Source organism: Phytophthora infestans, genomic scaffold (genome assembly GCF_000142945.1).
Source record: "Phytophthora infestans T30-4 supercont1.15 genomic scaffold, whole genome shotgun sequence".
In the NCBI taxonomy this organism is placed as follows: Eukaryota; Oomycota; class Peronosporomycetes; order Peronosporales; family Peronosporaceae; genus Phytophthora; species Phytophthora infestans.
In genome coordinates, this window is record NW_003303744.1 from 1,329,171 (window position 1) to 1,348,563 (window position 19,393).

Below are 19,393 nucleotides of genomic sequence, written 5' to 3' on the forward strand. Positions count from 1 at the left end.
AGTAATTTACGACGTATTTTAGGATTTTGTAGGACAGTTAGGACAGGATTAGTACAGAAAATTCGACACCCGAGTAGCCTCAGCGCCCTGCTTCTAAGTTTGCTGGACATCCTTTCACGGTGATTCAGTTGTTATTCTGCCACTTCGTTGTGTGTTACCATCTCTATTTTTAGCAGCAAAATTGCTCTTTTTGGTGTATTTATTTTGTATTTCTTAATATGAAAGCTAAAATATTTAAGTACCTTCATAATAGTAAACATTGTGTTAGAATGCTTTTGTTATAACAAACCCCATCTTATATAAACATACTAATTTAAGTAATATGAGGATCGGATAAGTTTCTTTAAATGTATGATATAGCTCGTCTTAATCATCCATTTGAAAGGGGTCCGTTTTTCTCCCTAGAGTAGAGCTTCAATACAAGCACCCCCCAGCCGACCTGAGCGTACGACTGGGCATGCTCAGCTCAAACTTACCATCAGCAGTTATAAAAACCCGTGGAATTGAAGCATTTTGTGCTCAATAATCATAACTGAAATCATCATTGCATTATAAATTACAAACAAAAAGGGCTCATTCCGTAGTGGGGGATAACATGGAGAACTAAGCGTCTTTCAATAGTATCAATAGTAAGACTAAGAAAGCGTTATTAGTTTTAGCTAAACTGGTAGCCCTCTTCAACACGTACGGTATTGTACCTTTCTGCCAAAACGCCCTCAGTTTTATGGTCCTACGTAGGAGGATGGCCCTCACGGAAGACCTCATATCTGATCGGCCCGATTTTAGTCGGATGCACCCGATGACCGACTAAAATTTAGCCTAGCCCTTTGACGAAAAAAATACGATGCCAATCAAAGACATATTAGACCCGGCAAATACTGGCCATTCAGCCCTTAATTTGTTAAAAGGTACCGATTAGACCAAATCAGAGCCCTTACGTAGGGCCTCCACAATCAAGTATTATTGGATCATAGTCGACAAAATCAAACAGTGCTATTAATCAAATATTATTTTATTTAGTGGCCTGGCTTAGCAATTCAACTCCGGGATCGGGAAAATAACGTAAGCAGCTATCATGCACAGAGAAGAACCGCGACGCAGGTACAAAAGACCACAAGTTGACGAAAGGAGAACACGATGCCGTCAATGTAGTGACCGACTGGACTCGTAGTTGAGTAGCTTATCACAAACGTCAGCATTGCCGCTCGTATCCACTGGCCGTAGTTCGCACTCCATCCGTCGCTTGGGTCTCGCAGCGGCATGGATTCTTGTATAAAGATTATAACATTGCCATGGTAGTGGGGTGCCGATACATACGAGAAGAACTCGCCACAGTGGAGTGTTCCTTGTGTACGTTTCCAGAGCGAGTAATCGCTGAATTGAATACCTCCCACCATAGCAGCTGACCTGCCAGCTCCGCCAAGTACGCAGCAGCTTTGTAGTCATTCACGTTTGATCCCAAAATACATACTGAAAGCAGCTAAAGTTGCAAAAATAATTAACGACATAAGCACCATTTTTTATTTTTGTAATTAACAATGACGGACCGCTGTTGACTTCAAATCCGTTAGATTGAGCGTTGTAGACCATTCCACTGCGGTGATGTTGTTTCTCAGTTTGGATTTAGCCGTACCACGAACCTAGTAGAGGCTACAGCGCCGCGATGCAAAAGCTGACGGAAGCCCAAGATTTCCTCTCTGTCAGCATATCGGATCTTAACTTTCTTAGTAGCTCGATCCTCAGCACCAAAAAGGCGTTGGACGAGCTCCAGGGAAGTCTCAGACGCGAAGAGCAAACCCGCTTGGCAGCAGATGCTCGAGAAATCGCCCTACTACAAGAAGTTGCTCGTCTAAGAGTGCTTCTCCAAGAAGAGCGGGAGTACAGCAGTCGACGCGAACGGGTGCTGGCTGATGTGTTGCGACGCCTACAACAAGATGAACAAGCTCAATCCCATAAGCTACCATAGCTAAGACAACTTCAACTTCACGCCTACAAAATCTAAATCATTTCGCTCCATATTGAACCAAAGTCCAAACCAAATATGCTTCAGTCATTTCGATATAATTTACGTAACATTCCACAAATCTCATCTTTGGTTAGTTGCCACTCAAGAGATGGCGAAGATGCCTCAAGTTTGCGCGGCACTGGCGCTGGCCACAGCGATGCTGGCGAGCTCGACGATGGCGGAGAAGAAAGCCGACGACGAGCTTGTCCTGGGGCTATTCACTCCTCGTTGCTTCGAGGCGTTTGTCACCCACCACGACTTTGGCCACGTAGAGTGTATCAAGGCAGTGATCAGCAAGGGTCTGAGCTACGCGATCATCACAGGCAGCCTTATCCTCAAGCTGCCACAGATCCTCAAGATCTTGAGCGCCAAGGACGTCACGGGCCTCACGCCCAGCGCCTTTTACATGGAAGTGGTGCTTTACCTGTCTAGTACCATCTACAACGTGCTGCGTGGCTACCCTCTGTCGACATGGGGCGAGAATGTGGTGATCCTAGCGCAGAACATCATCCTGGTGCTGCTGCTCTGGTCGTTCTACACGCCCAAAATCGCTGTGTCCCCGCGATTCGGTCTCGTATTGGCATTCGCGGCCATTGCGGCTGGTATGTTCTCCATTCCCGACGAGTATCAGTGGCTACTGGCGTCCGCGGGAATTCCCGTGAGCATTGTGGCTAGAATCCCGCAGGTAAGTCATATATCCCACTCGTAGTGGAAATCCAGGAAAACTAATACTTTTCTGGTGCTTTAGATCTTGTCGAACTTCAAACAGGGCCACACGGGGCAGTTGGCGTTGATCACGTTGGTGCTTAACTTTGCCGGCTCCATCGCTCGCTTGTTCACGACGATGCAGGAGACTGGCGACCCGGTGCAAGTCGCTGGCTTCGGTGTGGCCATCCTGCTTAATGGTACACTGGTACTGCAGGTGTTGCTGTTCTGGGGCGCTACCAACAAGGCTTTGGCCCAGGCGACCAAGAAGAAAGACCAGTGACAAGTCTACATAGAGGAGAATTCGATGGCTCAGGCCGCGGCTTGGGCGGCTGTGGGCGTGGTATTCTGTAACACACCGTGCTGCTGACTATCCTTCTCTTCGACGTCTTCATCCTGCACACTTTCATTTTCTTCTTCTTCTTCTTCTTCTTCTTGTTCCCGCTTTAACCTATTGATTTTTTGCTCTTGTGAGCTGATTCTTTTCTTCGGTTTTGATTGGTTAAAAATCGACGGGAAGTTCAGAGTGTTGATGAAAGTGATGGTCTTGGGCGCTCCCAGTTTGCTGTAATACCGCACCATACTGCCAGTAAACGGAGCCTTAGGCGCGACACTCTCGGCCTTCTTCTCCTCTTCCAGCTGCTCCAAGCGCTGCAGCGACTGCGTGTTCTCCACTTCGGTCCTCACAGCTTCAGCGATCAGCTGCGCCTGTGTCAATCGATTGCCCGTTTTCTCCACTATTGGTTTCTTGCTCTTTGCCGCTAACTTGGCCGCTTCATGTGACGCTCGGCGTCTCATTTCCGAAGATTCGGACGATTTCCTGGCCGTCGACGACCGAACGGTTGGCGCTACATACTCAAAGACAAGCGGCGTGGGTGCAGTAGACGTTACGGGGGTCTTTTGTGTTGTCGCTGTAGCCACCCGCTTCGCTTGACGAGGCTGAAGAGGCTCTTTGTATCGACCTGAACTGGTCGCCGAGCGCTTGCGCTTCGTGGGCTTCTCGTCCTCCTCAGCGTCGTGTATCTCTTCATCTGGCGCTTCGTCGGCGTCAAAATCCGAATCCACAACATCCTCCTCCTCTGTGTAAGCGCTCAATGTGTTAGTGATGACAAGCTGTCAATAGTCCGAGCCGTTGCAACAAGATAAATACCTGCTTCGGTGGAGTAGTCGTCGTCTTCGCCTTCTTCTTGCCACGCTGCTTGCCCCCAGAACGATGCGTCTGCTTCAGCCTCCTCCCCGATGAGTTTGTGGATGCGAGCTCCGCGAGAGCTGCGCGCTGGCAGCACCTTGCGCGGCTCAGCGTCGCTCTCAGGACTCGGACTGCGGCGACGAGAGTGGCGTGGCATTGCGAGCTAATATTGTGAGAATTAATCTCTTTTAGAACAGACTTTCCAAAACGTTTTAGCTCAGCTAAAAATGAACTAAATTCGACTTTAAAAAAATCGATGAGTGTTTGACTAAAGCAACACTTTATTTAGTTTCTTGTTCGTTGAGTATCGATATGTACGATTGCAAGCAGAGGGAAAGTATTATGCTACCCTATTAGGCAAAATAATTAAAAAAAAGTCACTATTAATAAGAAGTCCTTTATTTATTAAATTTAAACATTATGATATGGATAGTTGGCTAGCAACTTCTAAAAGAGTAGATGATCTACTGGGAACAATGTTCGACCCGCTGGGTTACCCGTCATATGACAGAATATTGTCAACATCAGGAATAACATGTTGTACTCTGAACGGATGGTGTTTTTTTCGGTGGGCAGGATCTACAGGAATAACACAGTCTCTCCCGTGGAATAAAGTCACCCGTTGGGAAAGTGGCTCATTTGCCGATTTACTAACTCTTTTCCAAGCCCACATACAAGACCAAGTCTAACTCGCATCAAGTGCTTCAGATACAACACTTTAAAGACCTTGGCGGGGAGTTCGCTTAGCAATGCTCCAATTACCCTGTCCGGCCGTGGGGCAGGTCGTACTGCTCCAGGTGCTGCGCTGGGTGTTCGCCCTGTAAGGCGCCGACCGTACGGGAACTTGCTCACATAATTGGCCGACCGAAACTGTGGTTCTGCGCCAGAACGTCCAATGAGAAGTGTCGGTTCCTACTAGTATTTACGTAACGCTAGCCTCGCTCTACTACGCACTTCCACTCAACCCTCCATGTATTATTCCAAGTACTAGCCTGACACGTCTCTGCGCTACTTCGTCGCCCGCGCGTCTCCGCACCAAACGCTAGTCGACTCCTCATACAGACTCCAGGCATCTCTCAGCTCCGCGCTGCGCCACTCAAGTCGTCAACGTTGCCCGTGCAGTTGTTATACACCCCGCTGGCTGTAATTCGCTCGTAAGCCGGTCGGCCTTCGTCTGCGTTCCTGTTTGCTCCTCCTTTCGCTTCGGAAACTCGGGCGGCCTTCGTCTGCCGGTCCTCGTCCCCTCTTTAGTCTTTCAAGTGCGTCTTCCGCCATACAAGGTCAGGTCATGTGCCAATGTCGCAGTTCAAAAAGGGAGCTGCACGGTCATTTGTCTCACACTGCTCCCCTCCTTTGTTCATCGCCGTGCAACTGCCTTGTGGTACTTCAGCATAGTCCACCCCTCGATTCTTCTTCATTCATTATGGCTTTCACGAGCGTGACCATCTAGCCAGCTCACTCACGTCGGTCTCTTTCGGCCTTCGTTTCGGCTTCCATGAGCCTGACCACTAGCCAGCACACTCACGTCAGCCTCTTTCATCCTCCTTCTATGCTCGCGCTGTCGCTCGTGTCCCACTCGTGCTGCTAATCACCACTTCGACCGGCACCGAAGTGGTCCACCGGACTGCACTCACATATAACGTTTCAAGCTGGCTTTCGTGAGCCTGGCCACAAGCCGGCACGCTCACACATCGGCCACCTCCCTCTCGTCCTCCGTGCTCAAGCCATCGTTCGCATCCCACCCGTACTACCAGTCACCACTTTAACTAGCAGCCATGTGGTCCACTTGACCGCTCGATCCGTTATAGTGCTATCAAAGCTCGCATATATGATTTGTTTTTGTGTTCTGACCAGTCGACCGCTACTAATAGATACGCGCTGAGTAGATAGTCGGGGGATAGTCATGTTGTTTTAGAAATACGAGTATAAGCTCAGTGAAGGTTTAAAAATTGGGATGGCCGACTACACAAACGCCTGACAGCCACTCCATCTTTCCCCCATTTTAGAGAATGAACGGTTCTGGAGAAAAGTCGCTCCATCAATGGTGGCGTGGCCTGTCCAAGGAAGGATGAAAGGCTCGTGAGCCTACAGGTATGGCGAAAGCCCACCGCTACGTAAAACCAGGGATCGAGGGCTGCTTTGATGTATCGCGACGCGGCTGGACTTCTTTGAAGGTGAGCGGAAATGATTGTAGCGGATAAATTTCCTTACACTAATGTCCGCTTTGAATCCAGGCGAGAAGGTTCTTATGGTGTTTAGCTGCCCCATTGGTCTGGTCGATCACCTACCTCCCAAGTGATTCCGTGGGTTCTGCCGTCTGATGACCCATTGGCAAGCAAGCCGCATATGCAGCCATCGTTCATGACCCCCCCCCCTGACACTAAAGACTTCGCTGATTTGGACGTGTTCGTCAGCGATACTTCATGGAGGGTCTCCATAAGTAGACACTGTTTGGTCCGACAGCTGATGACGATGTGAGCTTGATGGATAGCGCTGACTTCAGCGCTTCAAATTCAGATGCAGACGATGAAGGGAATATTGAAAGACAATAATTCGGCTCGTCCTTTGTAAAAGGTGTCGACGATGTTGAAGATGTCCCAATGACTGAAGACGTCCCTGAAGCTAAATGTTTTGTGCTCACGGAAGATGCCCTTCGTGAAATCACAGGAAATGGATGGGTTACGTTTGGTGAAGACCACAGCGGTAAGTCCCGATGGTACATAATATCCTAAAATGCATTTCAACAAATTCGGTATATGACACCCTTGCAACAATCGGGAGGGGGGGGGGGGTTAAGTTGATGCAGCTCCGGACTATTACGACGGGGAATATGGACCAAGACGCTCTGCAGTTGCGTACGCAGATTCCCCATTGGAGACGTTCTTTTACTTTTTGCCAAAGAAGCTGTGGAGTCATATCGCAAGAGACCAACAGATACATAACCCAGAATATCACCGCCATTGCCATGTCACGTCGGAACAAGTTGCTGGCCCGGTAGGTTAAGGACCCTCGCACCAGTGTTCCGATTTGGCGGATATTGAAGAAGGACTGAAGAGGGTCAAGAATATCCAGCCCATGAGATTGTGCACGTCGTGGCGTTACGCTTTGCTCGAGTGATAGCGCCGATTCGAGATGGACTTGTCAAACACTGGTCTACCGATGAAAAATGGTGCTGTACCCACGCGGGGCGCTCTCGCGCTTCATGAGCGCCCCGCGTGGGTACAGCACCATCTTCATCGGTAGTGGAAAGTTTAACAGCTACTGCAAGCTGTTGGAAACGTTTCGCTGTGTATATCGCCTCGGGAAAGTAATCGCTTTCGACGAGGGCATGATGGCTAATTGAAGTAAATACAACCCGATGCGCGTCTTCATGCCATCCAAGCCCAGAAAGTACGGCACCAATTTCTACATGCGTGCTGTGCTAACACCGCATACTTCTCAAGGTAAGATCTATGTTTCTGAGCATCTTATTCCAGAGGATACAGATTAAAGTAGTGTGTACTTATGGTATTCTGTATACGACCTAACTTTGAGTGGAAATCTACTGTGGAGCAGACAAATCAAAGCAGAAGAAGAGAAACGCACCACAGGCACACTGAGACGTCACCCAAAAGCTGTTGAGAGAAATATTTCAAAGGTGTTAATGAACCAGCCGAAGGAGCGACTGATTATTACCGACAGCTGTTACCCGACCGCATCGCTTAGTCTGAAACTTAGTCTGCAGGATACAGCAAAGTTAATTGGCCCTTCTAGAAGGGTTAAAGCGAGCCTTCAACTTCCGAAACACGCACTCACCAAAGATTCACGTGGATGAAATATGGTAATTAAAGCTACAAACACAATAATTTCAGAACGTGTAAGTCAACTACTTGCTACCCCAGAGCTCACTAGAAAGCTTACCAACGCCTTTTCATAGCTAAGCAGTGCCCACCGCGCTCATAGAACAACATCATAAAACGGCCAGAGTTTGAAGCCAGAATCAGCAATCTGGTTTTGGACATCGCTTTCAAAGGTGAGACCCCAGCACTTAGACTGGATTTACATGGACTGGTCCGAGTTGCTCGGGGAAGTCTCCACCTCTTGATGCAAACCCGTCGACCAGAGAGCTCTACTCATTATACGCTGTCGGAGAAGGAAAGCGCACACCATCTTTCATCATTTCGTACAGCAAGTATTCGATTTTCAACACGAGACATTCCAAGCTGGGCTGCAGCACCTCCAGTCCCATCACCATCTTGTCTGGATCCATTTCTGTAGTAGGCGAGTATGGCAGCTAGCCCGTGATCGAATGAATATTGTTGGTTTGTTCCATGTAAACCGCATTTCCGAAAAAATAGAGGCTCCAACACCGCACAAAGAGTATCAAACGACTCCGGGCTGCAGCAAGTGGTGTTGCGATATGCTTTTCGTGACCGTTGAGCCTTCGGGATAGCGAGTCAATCTGACTGAGTAGTGATCTTCTCGGTTGGTGGACGCCGAAGTGATGGCCATAGTGCTGGCTGATTACGGCTGTCATCAGAATGACCAGCATGAACCGCATAATTATCTCCTCTTCCGTGAGACCAGTGCTCATCAGAATGGCGAAGCTTCCGCCCTGCGCGCGTGCAGCTACCACCACAATGCCCATGCTCATCACTTCGCGTGACGAGTCATCAGAGTCGGCTACGTTTATGTTTTCGCAGAGTGAAGGAGTATAATCGGTCCAGGGCGGCCCGTACCCTTATCTCTCATGTCTTGTGAGGTCCTTTAAAGGCATCATCAGCGTTTCAGTACATCGATATCCCCAGAGACGCTGGCTCAATATGCCAGGGCCCCAGCGATCCAAGTGGCCACGTACCTCCCTCCGCATTATCTTGATCCAACTGTTCCATGCGCCAAAGAAGGCGGCTTAGAAGCTGCGCGCTCGCGGCCTCCTGTCTCCGGCCACGATTCGCGGCTTTAGCACGACGGCCCCGATCCGCTAGTTGACCGTGCGAGTAGCGAGCGCTATATCATAGAGGAGATCCTCCAACACGTCAGCGATCGCGTTCCTCCACACCGAAGTCATGACGCTTATCACCGTGACGTTGACGCTGCTCCACACCGCCAATACCTGGCGCGTTGACTCGGGCCAATGACGAATAGTTGAAATCCACGCGCGGTTATTCTTGACGACATTCCGGACTTCGTGGCGACGTACAAGGCAAACCTCGCGCCGGAGGTGACTCCCACTGATAGCGCGACCGTTCGCCGCGCCTAGTCCAGTCAAGGGATTGCTCAAAACGACCGATCCCATCACGCCCGGCTCACGGTATGGGTGATTCTTCGACAAAGCGCAGCCCCATAGCAGTACTATGTCGCGAGAGGTTGTGCCCGCGACAGCGCGGACATCCATCTTCAGAATCCGCAAAACAGCGCTGGCGATGCAAGTCGTACGGGAGTCGGTAGATCTGAGCTGTTAGCGCGCAGATGGAAAGCCGACTGTAAGCTGCCTCACGAACTTCCAGCATACACAACGCAGATCTGTCTTCCTTGTTCCGGCGACTCGCGAGATCGGCCCACGCCTTATCAAGGGACCTGATGCTCCCGGTGTGGGTCGCTATGGCGGGCTTGCAAGGTGGCGCGCGGAATCGCTAAAACAAAGCTGCGCATCTCGTCTGGGATGCGTGCGTCTATGATTGCTGCACAATCATGCAGCGTCCAAGCCTCCAGGGTTTCCTCGTACGGGCTGGTGTCGTCCTGCCCCTCACTGTATCTCCAAACATCGAACTCGGTGGGCTTCTCATCTCAAGTAGGGAATGATGTTACAGGCTAATGAGAGACAGTCGCCACCGTGGCATCGCGGTGGCCAATCAGAACGGAGAGCTACTTTACAGGCTGCCTGAAGAAAGCCATAGGAGAACTCTCCGTCGAAGCCTGGGATAGAGTGACTGCAACCTTAAACTTTGTGTAGGTGGCTGGCGTGGAAAGTGAGCTACGACAACTCGAGGAACACAAGTTACTGTCGACAGCACATTTCACGCATCAATAACCAATTCAGCACTAAGCTACATCAACTTCGTTTAGACTCTACGTACAGTGTCCTACTTGTGTAACGAGCTTAGGTCAACCCGTTTCCATTGGTACACTGTAGCGATAGGAAGCTTACAAATACGACCCTTCGATTATTTTTATTGGCGCGGTCTCAGTGCGCTTTCAATTCATTGCAGCCTACGGCCATAAAACGGTTCGGATGAATTTGCTGCAAAACGGATGGGACCACATTTTTTGCTGTTGTAATTTGCCGTCAATCGCGGCGGAATTAGCGATTTTTGCGGATATAAAAAGGGAAACTAACAACCTGTTTCCCGCCACCTGTACAAAGGTTACAGCGCGGAATATTATATCGCTGGATCCAGGGCCCGTACAGGCAAAAATAGGGTACCGCTTAATAGCTGAGGATTTATGCTATCTCCTCAATTCTTACATTTAAAGCGGGGGTGTTTGAGCAGCTCTAGATCTGTTTTTGTGAGAGGCGATTGTTCAAAGAGACCCAACCAGTTGTTCGCCACCCAGATTATGTTTTATCGGAAACGACATTTTACTGCATCTGGCGCCTTTCGCCTCGATGTACCACTCCGTGGCCCGAAAAGGCCGGAGATGTCTTGTGATTGAGTAAAAAATACACTTATGGCGTTTTGGTGCACATTCTGCAATAGCTGATACACTTGCGCGCCAAAGAAGCTAATGTTCACGCTTAAACTTGCATAATGGGTAGGTAGCGTGCGTACTCCGACCAGGACCTTAACGATCCAGTAAATCAGATGCTAGCTGGCGCCGCAATACTGGCAGTATCCCGGGCAACAGACATTCCTCGTAAGACACTCGATGACCATGTCAAACGTGCCCACTCTGGACCTCGCCAAAAGCAGCGACGACCTGGCCCACCGTCTTTGCGCCCAATTGAAGCTGAGGTCAGACTTTTGAATGAATTATTGATCGCTAACAGGTTGGTCATCCCGTGAGCCGTGCATCTATGGTTTGACGAGCCAGCGACATTCTATGCTGCCTTTCGCTAAACCACTCACGGACGGATGGTGTACACGCTATATGGAGCTCCACCCAGAGCTGACCTATCATGTTTCTCAAGCTATCAGCAAAGTCCGCAATAACGTAAATGAATAACAAGTGAAGCTGCTGTTTGAGTTGTTGAGCAAAGTTATGAAAGAAGATAGCATGGATGCAAGTCGCATTTCTTATATGAAGGAGACTGCATTCCAGTCACGTAAGAAGCCCAAATCTGTGGTAGCAGCTCGTGGAGCCTCTAACATTTGGACAACAGAGATTGCAAAATTGAACTGGCGAGAAGAAATGCACCACCAAACTTTGCCCCCTTCACTACTTTTCATGTCGCCTCTCACAAATAAGAACTAGAGCTGCTCAAACACCCCCGCTACAAAAGCTGCGCAAGTCTCGGTCCGGAACTGACGCAATACGAGCGATGTCTGCCGGGCAGACATCGGAGACAACGTCGTGCGTCGAAGTTGACGTCGCTTTCAGTCATGCGTGGGATGCGCTTCGCGAAGGACATGTACGATGGACGCATCGAGCAGATATGCATCCTTTCGGATATCGAAAGGATGCAAAGCGAAGCGGAGGCGTTGAGGTGACTCCACGCTACGAAACCGATAAGAGTATGGACACCCTTAGCGCCAAGACGAAGAAGAAGCGCTTCGACGAGCAGAGCTGGGACTCATTGAAGTCGAGACCCTTCTCCGATGTTCTGCCAGAGCACAAGGATGTGCTTTCGGAAGCGATTCCTGCGGCACTTACGCCGGATAAGGGCATACAGCACGAGATCGACCTCGTTACGGGTACGAAGTACTGTATGAAGCGGCAGTGGTCACAGCCGCGAGATCAAGTAAAGGAAATCGACGACTTCTTCAACAATCGTCGTAAAGCGGGCAAATGCGGGAATCAATGTCCCCGCACAGCGTACCAAACGTTCTGTGTCAAGAAGCCATAAGGCGGATGGCGCATTGCTCATCCTTACAACAAGCTGAACGGCGATACCGACGCAGACGCTGATACTACGAAAAGATGCCGTCATCGATTCGATGGCCAAGAGTGCACGATGGGCTCTACCAGATACGGATGCGTGAGAGAGACATTCCTCTCATGGCGGTGAGCACTCCAAGCGGTATGCTTCGGGAGTGGCTCGTAACGCCGCAGGGACTGAAGAGCGCACCTGCAATCTTCAATAGATGTGTAACACATCTATTGCGCTCAGTGCGTGACTTAGCACCGAGCTACTTCGATGACGTGTTCGTTCACAGCCGAGCTGTGGACGGGAAGACTGACGTTGAGGTGCGCAAAGAGCACCTCCGTCTACTGCTAGGGCTTATGCGTAAACATAAGCTCTACGCGAACCTGAAGAAATGTATCTTCGAAGCGAGCGCGATACCCGTCCTTGGGTGTCTCGTCGCAAAGAACGGCGTACGCCCTGACGCAAAAAAGTTCAGAATGATCAAAGAATGTCCTACGCCATCCAACGTGAGGGAACTGAGGCAGTTCCTTGGATTTGCAACGTACTTGTACAAGTACGTTAAGAATTACGCGAGCATGATACGCCCGCTGTAATAAATCCTGTAAAAGGAGGCTGAGTGCATTTCGACTGCTGAGTGTCAACAGGCCTTTAATGCAGTCAAGAAGGGCTTGACGGAGGCGCCGATCTTGGCGGTGGCCGACCAAGATCGCCCATTCCACATCGTGTGTGACGCGTCCAAATTTGCGATCGGATGCGCGTTGATGCAGCACGATCACGAAGGTCGTGATCGTGTGATCTACTATCCGTCGTGTCAGCTGAATCCATCTGAGCGTTGCAGCTCTGTACATGGCAAGGCGCCCCTTGTCATGAAATATGCACTCGCGAAGCTCCGAGTGTATTTACTTGGGAGTAGACCGTGCGTGGTCTACACCGACCACGCTTCACTCCGAACAGCAGTAAAGACTCCGCACATCGCGCAGCGAATGGCGAGATGGTTGTCGTTTTTTTGCGGAGTACGACTTCCAGGTTGAGTACAACCCTGGAAGGTTGGGATGGTGGTCGACGCGCTGTCGTGTCGACCTGATTACGTTGTAAGACAGCCGACGCCGAGCGAATTGGCGTCGAGCGAGTAAGTGTTCGTCGTCGACATTGATCGACGACACGAAGAGCGCGTATGCGAGTGACGCAGACGCGAACCAACAGCTAGACTGTGTCTTCGCACCTTCCGACGTGTCACGTCGGAAGTTGTCTCCACATCTGCGAGCTCGTGCACACCAATATCGTGTGCACGAAAGACTTCTGCTTTACAGAGCAGTGGACGACGATGCGTATCGCATCGTCGTGCCGTCTGCGTATGCGGATCATGTACGAGTATCACGATGTCTCTACGGCAGGGCATCCGGGCCGTGAGAAGACATACACGCTTCTAACGAGAGCCTTCTACTGGAGCCACCAGTACAAGTCGGTGCCCAAGTACGTACGTGCTTGCGAATGTGCCAGCGCGTGAAACCTGCTGCGTATTTGCAGGCTCCTCTACAATCAGTACCAGCACCGTTGGAGCGCTGGCAGGCTATTTCTATGGACTTTGTTTTCGGTCTTCCGCCATCCAACAAGCGGAGAACTAACGTTGGAGACTTTGCTGGCCGATTCAGCAAGATAGTTCATCTTGCTGCATGACCGGCTGAAGTCAAGGCCGTGCAGTCTGCACGACGGTTTGTTGACATGGTGTTCCGACACTATGGAATGCCGCTCGACATTGTGCCGGACCGTGATCCACGCTTTACAGCGCGGTTCTAGCAACGTGTTTACACTCCTTTGAACACAGCTGTCGATGTCGACTGCGAATCATTCGCAGACAGACGGACAGACCGAGCGCATGAATCACGTGCTCGGTGACGTACTAAAGCGCTACTCACACTCGTTCCCACAGTGGATCGACTGCTTGCCGATTGCAGAGTTTGAGGCCGTCAACGATTCGGTGTATGGCTTGACAGGGCATATACCGTTTTACGTGAATGCCATGCGGCATCCACGCCTTCCGAGCTTGCTTGGAACGGTGAGATTTCCCTTAAGTGAGAAAGGATCTACGGTTGCGTCGAAACAATCTCAGAAGAACACTGATACCGACGTGGTATCAGCGGTGACGACGCGAAAACAAGCGTCTCGTTCCGGGAACGAGACGAAGACAAATAATACCGTGTTCTAGGCGGGGCACAGGCACCGCGAATAAGAAGACGTCTGTACCGGGTACAGACAGCGAGCTGGGTGGGCCTGCTGCGGAGAAGAACACGTCTATGCGGGGCACAGAAAGAGCGCAGACTGGGTCTGCTGCGGAGAAGGAAGCCGTGCTGAACAAGCCATTCAGCACGCAATCACTGGATTTTGTTTAACGCATACGAGCCGTAATACGTTTGTCCAGGACGCAATAGCAGCTTCTGTAGACAAACAGAAGCTAAACGCAGGCAACGTCGGTAGAGGCAACACAATAAATTCAAAAAGTGTTCATTAGCTACGCTAGCTACACAGAACCTACCACAACATGCAGTCTGACTTCAGTGCAAGCAAGATTTCTCTGCGATTCATCGGCCCGTTCACAGTACTTGAACGGCATAATTACGCGAATACGTAGGATATACTGTCCAGCAGCGACTCCATCCGACATTTTACGTCGGGCGGCTGAAGCCTTACGATCAACACGAGCCATCTAGTCTTGATGGCTCGAGGTCGACGAAGTGGCGTGAGCAAGCTTCTCGAGCGCGCCGACGTGGTCGCGCAGGCGTGTCAGCTCTGATCCAAGTGCGACTTTGATGCTCAAAGCGGTCTGAGCAGCTGCAGCGACGTGCGCCTTTTGTAGGCGCAGCTCCAGCTACAGGCAGCGAGCCCCGCACTCTGGGATCGCTCCAGCGCGACAACACGATCGTGCAGAGCGCGCGAGAGGCTTGGTCAACCAGGGGCTGGTCATACGGAGAGTATCTTTCCTCCACCACCGCTGTTTGGTGCACACGGCTCGACACGTTGGATTGTCGAGCGAGTCGTGGCCTATGAAGCCCGGAAGACGAACCGAGATCAGGCTTGTCTTCGTATTCACTGGAGAGGATTTCCTCCCCATCGAGAATCGGAAATGGTTTGGTTGCTGATTGGAGAAAATACGATAAATACGTCGAACCATTTTGAGCAAAGGTGAAACTCATTCCTAACGCTATCGGCTATAACTAAAAGGGCCAGCCAGAGAAATACCACATGACGTGTTTTACAAAACCAACAAGTTTTCCTTATTTTTTAAGAAGGATTATCCGCCTACTTTTGCAAAATATGCAGCTTTTGTTGGTTTTGGTAGCAAAAGGATTAACCGACCCATCCTTCAAACCCTTCATGAACGTGATGACCTTTGTCACCTCGTCAATCGAATTGGCCACGATGTTCGAGACTAACTACTATATATGCTGGGCGTAAGCATGAACGTCATGCTTACCTTGCTGCAGGTCGAGAACCTCTTCTCTCGACCGGAACTCATTCTGAGGGGCTCAAATGCTTGTCGCATACGTGCTAAAGCACGTATGATCGGTGAGCCAGCGGTCATACGCCCCGCTCCTCGCTCGTCCGCCAAGGCATGACATGGCGAGCGCAACCTTCGACGGCTTGTCAGTGATACGACGAGCCGCTATGGCAGTATCGAGTTTGACAAGCCACCGGAGAAGAGGTTCACTCTCTTTTCTCACATAAATTGTTCACGTGTAGTTTCAACGACTGCACGCGCGGTGGCGTCCCGGATGACACTTTCGTAACAGCAGCAGTATCGCGCTGCTCGCTCACGATAAATCCCAGAGCAACATCGTGTTGCTCTATCGGTGACAGCGTACGTCGCATTGTCACCACGGCTTTTTCCAATGACTGCTGACAGACAATCTTTGGAGAACTTCCCACTCTGGTAGGGGACAGTCTATACACACACTGTGTGTGGCAGAATCATCTGGGCTACGTATGGACGGATTACTGTCCAGGGGTTGGTTCTCCACCTCGTGTTCGTATACCATACAAACTCGTCCGTTAGTCGGTCGTTGGACTGACAACAAAGTGCTACCAGGTGTAATGGGCCTACTTTAAACCCACTACTTCGGCTTACATGCTAGCGCACGTGTATGAGAAAGCGTAAGTTGTGTTTCACTCAGACTAACTATACTTTTGTCCGAAAGTATAGATTTACTTAAATAGGAAAGTAAAGCCGATTTCCGGTAAGTGTGTATCAGAAGTTAGGTATTTGAAAATAGTACCCTAAAGAATATTGTATTACCGTGCTGAAGATTCTTACTGCTGCTTATATTAAATAGAGCACTACATGGTACATGTAGTAGCACGACCTATACTAATAGCTATCGGTTTCGTACATGTACACAGCTTTACTTTTGAAGCATCTCTTTTGATATTACAGATGCCGTTCCATTTATGATATCCAAATTTAGAAAATATTTCTCATATTATATATAATATGGATGGATGTATTTTCTAATGTCGGTGCAAGATCCATTTTTCTCTATAATATAACTAGTACGCAATAAAACGAATAAATGCAACGCTTCGATATTACCAGGGTATTAGATACATGTAGTGATGACTTCAGAAGTTATAGCGGTATCTGTAACTGCTACGTAGATGCTTCTTTTCTCCTCCATCATACCCCATCCTCTTGTATAGATATAAATATTAACTAAATGGTTTACATTTTGTTTTGTTTCATATTAAAAATTTTAACCTTACCAAAAGATTTAGGAAATACTACTATTATATAAATACTCCTTACGTCCAGAAGTAGAATTTTGCATAGACGTGCTTGCAAGCCATCAGTGTTTACTCATGATTCCAAGGTTTACCCATAATTACAAGATTTTCTCTCTTTACTCAAAAGTCCGTGAAAGGCACTGCCTTTTTCTCTCTTTACTCAGAAGTCAGTGAAAGGTCCTCTGCAAATACCAGGCAGTCTCATTTGGTTCCTAAACCTTTAGGGCTGGAGCTAAATTAGTGCGCTCGTTGGACAATCAGCGCACGTGGCTAGAGGGGGCAACGATTGCCTGCTTAAAGTGTCAAAATGCCCACTGATCGAGCGTCACTCAGTTGGCTGTATTCATCGATTATCTGTATCGTGCAACGGCAGTATCTCTGCCGTGGGCATCGTTCCTTGAAGCAGGCGATTGTTGCCTCCTGTGACCACCTGCTCTGCATTCGGTAAAGTCTCTCTTCCACAAGCAACGTATCACGAGGAAGCCGATCCCGAGCGAGAATATGTCGTACCGACCTAGAAGCTAGGACAACGTTGTTCGTTACGGACATTAACGTGATGACCAAGCCAATGTGTGGGACGGGTTAACGCCCCCCCCCCTCTAGTCGCAAAGAGGCTTTTGATTTGAATCGTCTGCTCACTCTTCTTTTCCTTCTATCAATCTTCGCAATGCACGTCCAAATCCCGCTCTTGGTCCAGTCGACCAGCCCGAGGACCAACACCACTCCTCTCCGACTCCTGGCTGATCTCATTGTACTTGCAGTTGAGTCACCAGCATGACTTCCATCAACACAAGTCAGCGATTTTACAACGAGCTGCTGACGGACGAAACATCGGAGACTTAAATCCCAGTCGCACTGTCGCTGCGGCTCCATTTCACGCTGAAGCGGAGCTCGATGGACATGTTCGGCCGCTCCGAATTTGACGTCTTCGCCAACCCTGTCGTGTCTGCTAGCAGCGATCCATTTTCACGACGGCTACGTTAAGCTCAACGGTGATTCTACCTTATGTGTCTTGATGTCAGTAGGTCGCATCGCCGAAAAGAGACCAATCCCGAGTACAAAAGACAGAAAAAACGAGTACAATTAAATTTGTAAAAATGCATTTAAAAACTGGACAGAAATCATAAATATACAGGTACAACCGGAAGAACGTCGAGTACACTTGAAGGTCCTCCTTCGTTCCGAGGGTGAGACGCATGGAAAATCATGCCAAATGAGGGCTTAGAGAGTCCGTTTGCACCCGTAGCGAAGAGAGGGCTGCAACGGTCGGCGCGTAGCCCGGAGTAGTAATAACAAAAAGGAGGTTACAATCTAATCCAGACACCGCGTCTGGCCGAGTCCAGGACTTAGCGTAACGCGCAAGGGGGTGGGGCAGGCCGCGAAGCGGCGCTTCCCGAGCGAAGCGAGAGAGGAACGGGCCCTCCGCCGCGCTGTCGCTCAGTCCGCAGACGAGTGCCAACGCGCGAGTGTCCTATCAATACTATGATTAACCATGTCTATTACTAGTTCATTTGCCATTTCTCTCAAACCTGTCGAATCGGATACCTGAACTCTGGTTTCTTCTTCGTGTACTCGGGATCAGTCCATTTCCCGCATCGCCTACTACGTCACGTCGAGTGCAGAAGATACCATTGAACCTGAGGCGGCGCGATGCTTGTCGCTCAGTTCAATACCACCACTCAACTCGATCTTGTCTGCGCTCAATAATGCTTCGCCTATTGCCAGTCGTCGCCGACAATGATAGCGTCACCTGTCCATGGGGAAATCTACTTAAAACGACCCTTGCTACGTGATTTGCTCATTGGGGTCGGATGGCTTCACTATTTACGGGAGTGATCTCAATATCCGTGTGGAATAGTTGGACAGTCCCATGGATATCACAGCTCCCTTACTCGTCGACGAGCAAGCGCGATCATATGAGAAGGTGGTGACAGCATCGTCTGTCACTCCGACCACTCTCGCTCTACTTTGGCACGGTGTACAGCTAGATGGTGAATTAACGATGCTGGTTGACTGCCTGCAGAAGGTCTACTCGCTCCAGACTCTCCGGATCACGTCCAAGCAAGCGGGACATGCGGCGAAGTCAGTGACGTTTCAAGTGTGAGGTCATGAAGCAGCTGGTCGTGGCGGGAATTGGAGCTAAACCGCCACACACGAGGGATCTGCTGAAAGGTAAGGAGCTCTAAAAACGCTTAGCAAATTGAAATGAGGAAGTCAGTCGTGGATTTCCTTCTAACAAACAACACAAGAATATATCAACTTTACATTACTATCCCGGTAGTGTCACTAATACTACTACCTCCTACGTCGGCCCAAGATACTCACGACCCCGATTAGAGGAAGACCGCGACAATTTGGTGGAGACGCAGGGTATCTTCTAGCCGGATATCGTAGGAGTACAAGCGTGAGAAGAAGCCTTGGCAGCGGAGTGTCAAGGAAGAAGGAGAAAGAAGTGGGAAAAGGATGAGTGTTCATGGATGGTCCGGCGAAGGACTTAGAGCCAGTGATGGCGTAGGGGGATGGGCTCCTCCGTTGGAAACGGGGCCCGTGGAGATCCTGGAGGAGGAAGAAGAAGTGCGCGCTGAGAGAGCTGCTGACGGCGGCACGCCGCAGAGACTTCACGGAAGGGAACGACAGGGCGATGGCGGGGAACGTGGCACGCCGCAGCGAGCTGATCCCGAGACGGGAGGGCACGAGACACGAGCGGTCCAGG

The 19,393-nt window shown here is 49.9% G+C and overlaps 2 protein-coding genes across 2 annotated transcripts; one reads left to right on the top strand and one right to left on the bottom strand.

Annotated features, from left to right (window-relative positions):
- Nucleotides 1-2,114: 2,114 nt before the first annotated feature.
- Nucleotides 2,115-2,993, top strand: PITG_09587 (mannose-P-dolichol utilization defect 1 protein; the record flags this gene model as incomplete). Its single annotated transcript, XM_002903167.1, has 2 exons — nt 2,115-2,690; nt 2,754-2,993. The coding sequence occupies 2 exons, from the start codon at nt 2,115-2,117 to the stop codon at nt 2,991-2,993; spliced, it is 816 nt and encodes a 271-aa protein (XP_002903213.1).
- A 29-nt stretch (nt 2,994-3,022) lies between these two features.
- Nucleotides 3,023-4,056, bottom strand: PITG_09588 (uncharacterized protein; the record flags this gene model as incomplete). Its single annotated transcript, XM_002903168.1, has 3 exons — nt 3,023-3,565; nt 3,632-3,789; nt 3,861-4,056. The coding sequence occupies 3 exons, from the start codon at nt 4,054-4,056 to the stop codon at nt 3,023-3,025; spliced, it is 897 nt and encodes a 298-aa protein (XP_002903214.1).
- Nucleotides 4,057-19,393: the final 15,337 nt, after the last annotated feature.